This window comes from Lynx rufus, unplaced genomic scaffold, assembly GCF_022079265.1.
Source record: "Lynx rufus isolate CCGP_SWC_20201006 ecotype Redwood Valley unplaced genomic scaffold, mLynRuf1.p SCAF_7, whole genome shotgun sequence".
Taxonomy (NCBI): Eukaryota; Metazoa; Chordata; class Mammalia; order Carnivora; family Felidae; genus Lynx; species Lynx rufus.
In genome coordinates, this window is record NW_025814889.1 from 81,623,029 (window position 1) to 81,635,911 (window position 12,883).

The window sequence follows — 12,883 nt, forward strand, 5'->3', positions numbered from 1 at the left end:
CTCTTCTGTGTCCAGGGCATACGTCCTGACAGCTCCCCTGCTCCCTTCTACCATGTGAGGACCTAGTTAAAAGTGTATGAAATCTATGCAGCAGGCTCTTACCAGACACCAGATCTGTTGGCACCCAGATCTTAGACTTTCTACCTCTAAAGCTGAGAAATAAATGTTTGTTGTTCAAGGCACCCAGTTACAGTATTTTGTGATAGCAGCCCCAACAGACTAAGCAAAAATAAAAACAGAGAATTCATTGCCAACAGACTTGTCCTGCAAGAAATGTTAAACAAAGTTCTTTAGGGAGAATTCAAATGATATAGGTCACAAATTCTGATCTACATCAAGAAAATAAGAGTGTTGAAGAAGTAAAGGGATAAGTACATTCAACTGCATTTTCTACAAAACTGACATTCTGTATAGCACCAACCATTTATTAAAATTAATTACAAATCCAGTACCATGAGTATGTTTCTGTCTTTAATAATAGGCGATATTCTGAGATCCAAATTAGATTATCTCTGAACACCTTCCTCCTTCACTCCCTGTTTTCTTCTTTATTTCCATCATATACTTTCCTTTTCCATTATTTATTATTTCTTTCTTTCTTGCTTTAATCAACAGACAGTTTTAAGGAGAAACTTTATCTGACAAGATTGGCAAGTGGGTTATAAAAATTTACAAAATGCCTTTCATAGTGGCAACCTGGACATGTGATAGCTTTGAAGAGTCAGTGGTCCCAAAGTTCATACATTTGAAGAATGACATAAATTTACAGAATCAAGAAACCAAGCTAACTCCAAGCATGACTAAATGCCTGAACAAATCATAATCAAACTACTAAACACCGAAGACAATGAGAAAATCTCAAATCTGGCTAGAGATAAAGGACGAATTACATACTATGAATATTAGAGAACAAAGGCTTAAACAATTTCTGACTTCTTTTCACAAGCTATGGAGACCAGAAAACATAGGGCACCTTTAGAGTGCTGAAACAAGCAAGCAAACAAACAAACAAACAAACAAAAAACTACTTGTCAATTTAGAATTCTATACAGTACAACTATGCTTCAAACATGACAGGGAAATAAAGACATTTTCACATAAAATCAAACTAAGAGCATTTTTCAGTAACACATCTGCACTACAAGAAATGCTGCAGGAAGTTTGTCAGCTGAAGAAAACTGAATCCAGCCAGAAAGCTGGAATTTCAGGAAGAAATTAGAAATATCAAACATTTTAAACATGGGGCAAATATTGAAGGCTGCACTTTTAAAATAAGCTTGAAATAAAATAAAAGTTCATCACAAAGAAATTTAAATATTCACATATTTAAAAGACTCTTTTAAAAATACTGTAACAAAAATTCTATCTTAAGTAAAAGTTCAGTGGATGGGCTGAGGAGCAGAAAGATGATTATAAAACAAAAGAGTCAAAAAAAGAGTCAGTTAACTTAGAGATTAATAGAGACCACTCAATTTGAAAAACAAAAAGTCAAATATATATATTTAACGAACAGAGCCTCTGTGACCTATGGGACAATATCAAAAGATCTAACATGTGTGTAATTTGAATTTTAAAAAGCAGAGGATATTATAAGTCAGCACTGTCCAATAAAAATATAATGCAAAACACAAATGTAAGCAACATTTGTAATTTTAAATTTTCTAGTAACCTTATTTTTAAAAAGTAAAGAGAACAGGTGAAATTGATTTCAATAAGATATTTTAACCAAGTATACCCAAATGATTATCATTTCACCATCTAATACAGATTTAAAAATTAAAGAGATATTTTACTTTTTTTTGTACTAAGTCTTTGAGATGTGAGGTACAATTTACATTCACAGCACATCTCAGTTTGGACTAGCCACATTTCAATTTTTAGTGGTTACCAAACTGGATAGTGTAAACATAGATAATGTAAAAGGTTTGTTGTTAACTTCTTCATTTTGGCTTCTCAGAAGCTTCAGACCAAATTCATGGTAAGTATGAAAAAAACATGTGGAAATTAAAAAACACTCATAAACAACTAATGGGCCAAAGGAGAAGTTGCAAAGGAAATTCGAGGACACTTGAAGACAAATGAAAGCAAACACACAAGATACCAAAACTTATGAAATACAATGAAAGCAGTGTTCAGAGGCAAAATTATAGCTTTAAACATCTGCTTTAACAAAAAAAAAATAGCTCATATCAACAATCTAATTTCAAAATTCCAGATTTAAATTTAAAAAGGAGCAAAATTGGGGCACCAGGTGGCTCAGTTGGTAAAGCTTCCAACTTCAGCTCAGGTCATAATCTCATGGTTGTGGGTTCAAGTCCCATGTCAGGGTCTGTGCTGAAAGCTTGGAGCCTGGAGCCTACTTAGGATTCTGTGTCTCACTCTCTCTTTGCCCCTCCCCTACTCATGCTCGCTCGCACTCTCTCTCTCTCTCTCTCTCTCTCTCTCATTAAATAAATGTTAAAATTTTTTAAATTAAAAAAGAGCAAAATAAACCCTAAACCAGCAGAAACAAGTAAATAATAGATATTACAGTGAAGATAAATGAAGTAGAAGAGAGGGAAAAATAGAGAAAAATCAACAAAACCGAAAGTTGGTTCTTTCAAAAGGTCAACAAAAGCAGACAAACATTTAGCTTGATTGACAAGAAGAGAGGAGAGAAGGTTCAAATTGCTAAAATCAGGAATCAGAGTCATTATTACTGACCTTCTAAAAATAGAAAGGAATATAAGAATAAATATGAACAATTGTGCATGGATAAATTAGCATAATTGAAAATTTGTAAAAACCCACAAATTACCACTTAACTCAAGGTTGAACAGAATATCTAATACACCTGTAGTTATTAAAGAAATTGAATCAGTAATCTAAATAAAGAATATCCAAGACCAGATAAATGTTCCTGAAACTTTAATTTTTTTTAATGTTTTACTTTTTTGAGAGAGAGAGAGGGCAGGGGGAAGGGCAGAGAGAGAGGGAGACACAGAATCCAAAGCAGGCTCTAGGCTCTGAGCTGTCAGCACAGAGCCCAAAACGGGGCTTGAACTCACAAACCATGAGATCATTACCTGAGCCAAAGTTGGATGTTTAACCAACTGAGCCACCCAGGTACCCCCTGAAACTTTAAAGAAGAATTAAAGAATTAAAGAATTTCAACTTCCAAATATTAGAGATTATAATGCCCTTTCCTACTTGATTGCATGAGGACAGCATTATTCTGATACTAAAGCCAGGTAAAAACATCACAAAACAGAATAATACAGATCTATATCCCTTAAGAATATAGATGAAAAAATCCTCAACAAAATATTAGCAAATCAAATTTAGCTGCATTTAAAGGCAATACACCATGATAAAATGGGATGTAATGTACAGTGATCCAACATACAACAATCAATTGGCATAATACACCAAGGATAGAAGATAAAATAAAGGGAGAAAAAAAAACCATGGTCATTACAACTGATGCAGGAAAAGTCTTTGAGAAGATTCAAATGATAAAACTTCATGATAAAAATATAGCAAACTTGGAATAGAAAGAAACTTCCTCAAACTGCTAAGTGTTCATGAAAACCCTACAGCTATTGTCACACTTAGTGGTGAAAGATTGAAAGCCTTCGCCAAACCTCCAGGACACAACAAGGATGTCTACATTCTCAACTGCTATTCATCATTGTGCTGGAAGTTCTAGCCGGAACAGTTAGATGAAAATAAATAAAAACACTTGAATTGGAAAGAACTTTAAGTTCTTTATGGAAAAATCAAATATAAATGGAAAGTCCAGAATAATCTCATACGTCAATAGCCAATCAATTTTCTCATAAGGTACATAGACTATTCAATGGAGGAAAGAATAGTCTCTTAAATGGTGCTGGGACAACTGAATAGCCACATGCTAAGAATAGTTAGAGCCCTAGGTCACCGCTATTCACAAATTAACTCTAAGTATATCAATTACATAGAAGAAACAGCAAAACTATAAATTTCATAGCAGACAATATAGAGGTCTATTTTCATAACTTTGATTTGGATTTAGCAGTTGATTCTTATGTATGACACCAAAAACATAAGCAACAAAAGAAAACATTAAATTGGACTTCATCTAAATTTTATGCATCAGAGGGCATTATCATGAAAGTGTAAAGTAAACCTGGAAGGGCACCTGGGTGGCTCAGTGGTTAAGCATCTGACATGATCTCAGGGTTCATGAGTTCGAGTCCCACATCAGGTGAGCACAAGCCCCACATTGGGTGAACACAAGACCCACTTCAGATGAGCCCCGCTTCTCTCTCTCTCTCTCTCTCTCTCTCTCTCTCTCTCTTTCTCTGCCCTTCATGGGATTCTTTGTCTCTGCCCCTTGCTCACTTGTGCCCCCTCCCCCCTCTGTTTCTCAAAAAGCGAAAACCTGAAAAAAGTATTTTCTTTTAAAAAATTTTTTTAAATGTTTTATTTTTGAGACATAGCGAGACAGAGCATGAGCAGGGGAAGGGCAGAGAGAGAGGGAGACACAGAATCTGAAGCAGGCTCCAGGCTCCGAGCTGTCAGCACAGAGCCTGACGTGGTGCTCGAACCCACAAACCACGAGATCATGACCCGAGCCAAAGTCAGATGCCCAACCAAGTGAGCCACCCAGGAGCCCCTGGAAAAAGTATTTTCATATCACATATCTGATAAGGTTCTAGTATTCAGAATACATAAAGAACTATTGCAAATCAGCTGCAACAAAAACACAAAAACAATCACAAATAACCCAATTTTAATATGTGCAAAGGATTCGAACAGACATTTCTCCAAATGGCCAACAACGACATGCAACAATGTTACACATCATTAGTCATTATAAAAATGCAAATTAAAACCACAGTGAATTGCACTTCAATTATGGCCGCTGGGAGGATCCCAGAGTGGCCATAATTAAAAAAAGAAAAGAAATTGATATGGAGAAATTGGAAATCCAATACATTGTTAGTGGGAATGTAAAACAGTGTAGGCACTGAGGAAAGTTTGGGAGTCTCATTAAAAAAGATAAACATAAAATTACCATATGATTCAACAATATCATTCCTAGATATTCACCCAAATAACTGAAAACAGGCTTTCAAATTCTTGTATGCTATTGTTTATGGCAGCACTATTCACAATAGCCAAAAGGTGGAAACAACTCAAATGTCCATCTACAGATAAATGGATAAAATGTGATATATATGCATAATGGAATATTATCCAGCTAGAAAAATGAAGTATTAATTCATGCTTAAGTGTGGATGAACATCAGTATCATGATGCTAAGTGAAAGAAACCAGACATAAGAGGTCACATATTGTATGATTCCATATATATGAAATATCTACAGAGTTAGAATAGATTAGTATATGCCAGGGGCTCAGAAAAGAAGGGATGGGAAATGACTATTAAGTGGGTACAGTTTCCTTTTAGGAGAGCAGTGTTTGGAACTTAATATAGGTGGTGGTTGCTGAACAATGTGGATGGACTAAATGTACTGAACTGCACACTTTAAAATAGTTGACTGGGGCACCCGGGTGCTCAGTTGGTTAAGCATCCAGCTCTTGGTTTCAGCTCAGGTCATGATCTCACAGTTTCACGAGTTTGAGTCCTGTGTTGGGCTCTGCGCTGGCAGCACAGAGCCTATTTGGGATTCTCTCTCTCCCCCTCCCTCTCTGCCTCTCCTCACTTGTGCCATCTCTGTCTCTCTCAAAATAAACTTAAAAAAAAAATGGTTGATTAAAAAAAAGACTATAGCAATATAAAAACTACAATAAAAATTTTTAGTAAAAAAGTACTAGAGAATCATATCATATAGTTAATGCAAATTTTCTTTTCTGGACTTTATGATTTGAATAGCTTAATTAAGTTCTGGGGGCGCCTGGGTGGCTTAGTCGGTTGAGCATCTGACTTCGGCTCAGGTCATGATCTCGCAGTCCGTGAGTTTGGGCCCCGTATGGGGCTCTATGCTGACAGCTCAGAGCCTGAAGCCTGCTTCGGATTCTGGGTCTCCCTCTCTCTCTGCCCCTCCCCCACTCATTCTCTCTCTCTTTCTCTCTCTCTCTCTCTCTCTGTCAAAAATAAATAAACATTAAAAATTTTTTTAAAAAATTTGTGATTGGTTATCCATAATTATGGTATCACATGCTTTCATTGCCCTAAAAATCCTCTGTCTACATCTATTCATCCTTCACCCCTTTCCCTAACCCCTGGAAACCACTGGTCTTTTTACTATTTCCATAATTTTCTTATTCTGTAATGTCATATAGTTGGAATAATAGAGTATGTACTTTTCCAGATTGGCTTCTTTCACTTAGTAATATGCATGTAAGATTCCCCCATATCTTTTCATAGCTTGATGGCTCATTTCTTTTCAACTGGTATTTTTCTCATTTTAAAATACTTTATCCTGAAGTTATTTTCAAATGCTTCCAGAGTTGCATAAGTTTTAATTATTAGTTTTCAGTGTAGATTATTTTATTTGAAAATTGGAAAGAACTATATCAGAAGATTTTTATATAGATGACACCCTGAATTTAATAATCTAAAAATTAACTCATCATTATTCCCTCTCTCCTCCAAATTTCTTCCATGCTCATTCCAGGCTTCCTGTTATGCCACATCTTACTTAGTGACATTGTCTAATTTCTTATTTCATCATGCTCAAAATTTCAGAATAACCATCAATTGCTCTCATATCCAAATAACTCAACTTTTTAATTCTTCATCACATACTTTTTAAATTTCTAGTTTGAGGGCTATACCAGATCCTAAATATATAGGGATGAATAATATAACAGACAACTCTCTGCCCCTAAATGGCTTAATTATCTAAGAGAACAGAGAGAGAGGAGAAAAATACATAAAATAAATATTGATAGAGTTGTAAAGAAAAAAATGTTGAGATAATGACTATAAAGAAGGGGAGGGTCTCCTCACAAATGGTTTCCTCTGAAAATGACTGTTTTATGGAGATGATATTTAATTAGAGGCCTGGAATTTGGAGGCAAAATGAGAGCAGATGTAGGGAGAGAGGTGAGAAAGAGCTTAAGGAATGGAAAGAGAGTCGGTATTACACTGATAACAGCAGATAAGGAAAGAATGGAAGAGCATGAAGAAGGGTAGTGAAGAGCTATGCCAAGGATTCTTATTGGCCACTCATCTACAATTTAATATGGCTTTGGGACATAATTTTAGCAAATAAGTAGCATAACTTGAGAAAACATATTTTTATCTTCTCTACAGAAAATAGATTGGATAAGGAAAGGAAGCAAAGATCATTTAGGAGCTTATTAGAGGCTACTATTTAGACCAAGTGGAAGGGAATGGTAGAGTGGATTCAGATCTTAGCAGTTGTAGCAGACACTATGTTTAATCACAAAACGTTTCTTACTGGACACACATCAAGACTAGACATCTGGACATTTTGCGTTTTGGTATGTCTATATAACTGGGTTATTATCAATGGAAAATAAATGGAAATTATGAGAATTACCTCCAAGCCTAGCAATAAAAACCTCCCCTGTGATGATTTACCAGACTCTCTTCTTCTGTCTATTGTAGATATATGTTGAAGAGGCCAGAGCTTTAAAAGTTAATTTCTGAATGGTGGCACAGAATAGAGTAGGCACATCCCACCCTACAAACATAATCTCTGCCATCTGTGCTGCATATTTGACTTTAAATTTCCAGGAAATAACTTTTCATTGTGTTAAATCTGGCAAAAAAAAAAAAATGACCCAATTCATTGAAAGTAAGAATAGTGGCTAAACCTTGAGAGGGATAATGACCAGAAAAGAATAAAAGGGAGGATTCTGCAGTACTGGTAACATTCTACTTCTTATCTGAGTACTGCTTATGTGAGTATGTTAAATCTGTGAAAAGTGACCAAGCTATATAGTATAATAATTGCATATTCTGTACATACATTTTTACTTAATTGAAATACCTTTAAAAATCTATGTAATATTGCAATGATTTTAAAGTTTATCTGTTATAACAGGATTCGTTTAAGTACTTGGCAGTAGAAGTAAAGGTAAAATGAATTGAAATAAAATTTTATGTAGAATCAACCAAATTTCCTGCAGATTGGGTGAAGACACTTAGATAGCTGGTGCAAAGATTAGACTCTTATTGTCTGTCTTGAGATGCTCATTTCCCCTCAGTCTAGAGCTCTATGATTTTGATCCTTCCAGGGTAATAGCACACACTTAATATTTCCTTTGTCAATGATGACATGTCTTGCTTTCAAATCCTAAAACTAATTAAGTCTCTAAATTCAATCTGTCACTCAAGAAGATAGCCTTGAAAGGTTTAATTTAGGTAGGTATAAGCCCCTTATTGAATCGGGATTCAAATTTTTAGTAATCCCCTTAAAGTCTTTTCACAATATGGATTGGGGAATTTCACTTTTCTTGTGTAGAATGTATATTTATCATGGATATGTAAGCTGTAAGTTCCAAAAACTTATGGCTTACAACATATAGCTGTCTCAAAAAGAAGATTTTGTCTTGTCTTTTAAACTTGAGTTTATGGATTATAGAGTTTTCTCCACTTAATAAATAAGTCGTGTATTTTTAATGTATTTGTACAATGGTCTCCCAGGGAATGTTTCCATCTTTTAAAAATTGTTTCATCAGCTAATCCTCTTGAGATCAATGGCAGAGTACACAAAAATGATTATAGTTCTTGCAATCTTAAAAACTACAAAAGAAGCAATAGTGCTTCTCATGGAGGCCAGACACATTTCAAAGTAAACAATGAGACTGAAACATTCCTTTTTTACCACTCCATTCTAAATTTTTTAAAGAGATGTATTTATTTTATATGTAATGCAAAAAAATGTGCTCCAAATTTAATATAGAATAAATTGGAGATATGGCTCTTTAAAGAAAATAATGAGAAGAAATGAAATTAGATGAACTTCTTGTTATCATAAAAATCTTTGAGCTCATGTGTCTTGAGTGTGAGGTGTTGGGATTAATGTATTTTGGATGAGAATGTAAGATAAAAGTAGGTTAAAGCAATATAAAAAAAATATGATGAATATACAACATTCAGAAATTGCCTCTGTTCTGGGACTCAAATCAAAAGAAGACAATTGGGGATGAAATTGCTACTAACAACAATAAGGTTTGGAAAAAAAAGTATTTTGGTCATATTAACTGCACAAAGTGGACAAAAAAAGTTGATTTATTTGTAAGTCACTGAAATATATAGTATGATGTTAAAACTATTTTTATCAACTCAGTCGAGTTGTCTTAATAAGAAACCTTTGAAACTTCATTTTGTAGGAATCAAGTTTTAAATAGATACCCTTCATAGGCTTCAACAGAATCTCAGAAATGAATTTTATTAAATGAATGTGTTGTTTTCCTCACATAATTATAATTATATATGCCTTTAGTATGCAAAATCAATGTGAATATCATAAAATATGTCACTAGAAAAATGAATTAGTCTTGAATTTGAGAAACTTCATTTTGTTGAATTCAATAGAATTTAAATATTTCATGAACTCCCCAGTTTTCATATCCCAAAGGAGTCTCCTCTCTCTTACCTATAAATTACCTAAGTAGGTACAGAAGTCCCTAGGACTATAAAAATGGTCAGAAATAATGACTATTTTACTGCCATTCATCAAGTATTTTATTTGGAATTAAAAGAAAAAAAAATGATGTAAAGTAATTTACAATAGTTTTTGTTGGGGGGGGGGGTTGCAATTTTGTAATTTAAATTTAGCCTGGGAATATGCATGTATGATTCACTTCTATCTTTATAATTTGGCACCCTATAGAATTCATCCTCTGCTGGTTGACATTTCCCTATGCTTTTGACTTAAATGGCCAGAATGCAGACATTTTTAGAAAAATGATACACTGAGGAGTGTGGGAAAAGAAAGAAAACAAGTAAGAAAGGAATAAAGTGAAAGAGGAAAAAAAGAAACAAATCTTAGTGCATTATAATTATTTATAACCATTGGAAATATTTGTACATTCTCAACCTCTGAACTGGAATATATGAAGTGTAAAAAGTTTATTTTTTTAAGTCTATTTTGAGAAAGAGAAAGTACAGATCAGGGAAGGGCAGAGAGAGAGGGAGACACAGAGAGAATACCAAGCCCATGCAGGGCTTGTATCCATGAACCATGAGATCTTGACCTGAGCTGAAGTCAGATGCTTAACCGACTGAGCCACCCAGGAGCCCTGAAGTATAAAAAGTTTAAAATGCAATGTAACATATGACATGATATTCTTCTTAAGAAATATGGTCATGCTTTACAAAAACTTGGTGATAGACTTTCAATATAATAAACATGAGGATGTAGGCATGGTCTGGAAAAAGATGGAAAACAAGAAAAAATGAAAAGGTAACATAATTCTATGTAATTTTTTAAGTTTATTTGTTTATTTTGAGAGAGAGAGAGACAGCACAAAATGGAGGAGGGGCAGAGAGACAGAGGGAGAGAGAGAATCCCAAGCAGGCTCTACACTGTCAGTGCAGAGCCCAATGTGGGGGGGACTCAAACCCACAAAGCAGTGAGATCATGACCTGAGCTCAAACCAAGAGTGGACACTTAACCGACTGAGAATAAGAGAAGAGAAGGGGGACATGAGTAAGAAAGAAGTGAAGAGTCTACCGCGACAACAGGGGAAGCCATGCAGAGCAAGGACACTAAAAGGAACTAGTAGGCAGGGGTAGATAAAATTTATGTATGGCTTGTTTTCTAGAACCCTTTTCTGTTACTGCAAAAACTAAATGAGGCATGCTACATAAATAATACAATCATCATGCATGAGGATACACTTCCTGTCTGCTTGGTTTCATATGACAGAAAGGAGAATAAACAGGGCTGGTGAGATGAAAGTAAATCCAAAGGAAAAAGGAGAAAGCAGACCTAAAGTGGTCATGCGGATTTCAATCTTGAAGGGTTTGCAAAAGTTTGGTGAAAGTACTGAGTCCCCACTGTATATGGGCCTCAGATGTTTAGGTCAAGTTTACATTTCTTAAAAGGCGAAGAGTCCTCAGCTGAAATCTGACTTACAGAATACTATCATAAGGAGTAATAGAGAAAAGAGACACGATTAGCAAAGAAGAATGAGCCAGCTGATGGTGTAAAATAATGTAAATGTAAACTAAATAGATTGGAAAAAATTGCAACTACAGAAGATGCAAGTTAAAATATTATGACAGTTTTTCTTCTTTCTTTGTTTCTATTTTAATATGACTTTGTAAATGCCATATATTATCCTTTTGGAATGCCTGATTTTATGACACTTGAGAAAAGAAACTCAGAGAGTTGCACTGAGTTAGTGAAATTCTGAGTACAAATTATATGAGCGAATTTTTAGAGGCTGTTACTGCTGACTAGCAGAATATCGAAGGAGTTTAGGTGTCAGTAGCAACATGTATATGGATGATCTCAAGATAATAGGTATCTCATACAGCCTTATCTCCTTTAATTCTCATTTTTTTTCTTATTCCTTATTTTATTATTTCATTGGTAGAAGTCAGCCATGAGAAACCACACCACGGTAACAACCTTCATTCTTCTTGGACTGACCGATAACCCACAATTACAAGTGGTTATTTTTCTTCTCCTTTTTTTCACCTACATGTTGAGTGTCACTGGGAATCTAACCATAATCACCCTCACCCTGTTGGATTCTCATCTAAAGATACCCATGTACTTCTTCCTCCGAAGCTTCTCATTTTTAGAAATCTTATTCACAACTGTCTGCATCCCCAAATTTCTTGTCAGCATGGCAACAGGTGACAAGACCATTTCTTACAACAGTTGTGCAACACAGCTGTTTTTTACTACTGTCTTGGGTGCAATCGAATTTTTTCTTCTGGTTGCCATGTCTTATGACCGCTATGTAGCCATCTGCAAACCCTTGCATTACACCACCATCATGAGTGACAGAGTCTGCAACTTGTTGGTCTTTGCTTCATGGTTGGCCGGTTTTATAGTAATTGTCCCACCACTCCTTGTGGGTCTCCAGCTAGACTTCTGTGCAGCCAACACTGTAAATCATTTCTTCTGTGATTTTACTCCTATATTACAGCTCTCTTGCACAGACACAGCTGTAATAGAATTAATGGCATTTCTCTCAGCCATTTTGACACTCCTGGTTACACTGGTATTAGTGATTCTCTCCTATGCAAACATCATCAGGACTATTCTGAAGATACCTTCTTCTCAACAGAGGAAGAAAGCCTTTTCTACATGTTCTTCTCACATGGTGGTTGTGTCCATTTCTTATGGCAGCTGCATCTTCATGTATGTGAAGCCTTCTACAAAGGAGAGAGTGTCTTTAAATAAAGGGATAGCCTTGCTCAGTACTTCTGTTGCCCCCGTGTTGAATCCCTTCATTTATACACTGAGAAACAAACAAGTGCAAGATGCTTTTAGGCACATGCTCAAAAAGATTGAGATTTTCTCAAGTAAGTGAACCATTTTAGTGATATTACTGAGGTTATGAGTAAAATAAAGCAAGAAGGGTAGAGTGTTTCACAGAGCTCTTCAAAGTTTGTATTCAAAATAATACTGTTTTTCTTGACATAATTTTCATAGTGGCCTGCCTAACTTCCAAAGCCTAATTCTTTCCCTTATCTGTCCCTTATTTGGACCAAAATAATTTGCCTTTTTATTTGGTGCTTTTATCTATTTCTTTTTAAAATTCTCTCAGAGGAAGACAAAGTTAGACTTTAATTTTTCCATGTTCCTTTCTGCTGTTCTGGAATTCAGAGATTCAATTTTACGTATATTCTATATAGAGTTAATTCACTACCTGGATTTCTAAAACTTAGCTGAAAAGCACATATTTCTAGAAACCCACAAATTATCACTGACTCAAAGGAAAATAAAAAATGGGAATTG

At 35.1% G+C, this 12,883-nt stretch overlaps 1 protein-coding gene across 1 annotated transcript; it reads left to right on the top strand.

The window, feature by feature from the left end:
* The first annotated feature begins 11,513 nt into the window (after positions 1 to 11,513).
* LOC124502058 (olfactory receptor 6C74) lies at positions 11,514 to 12,455 on the top strand. Its single transcript, XM_047066495.1, has one exon. The coding sequence runs from the start codon at positions 11,517 to 11,519 to the stop codon at positions 12,453 to 12,455; it is 939 nt and encodes a 312-aa protein (XP_046922451.1). The 5' UTR covers positions 11,514 to 11,516.
* The last annotated feature ends 428 nt before the right edge of the window (positions 12,456 to 12,883 follow it).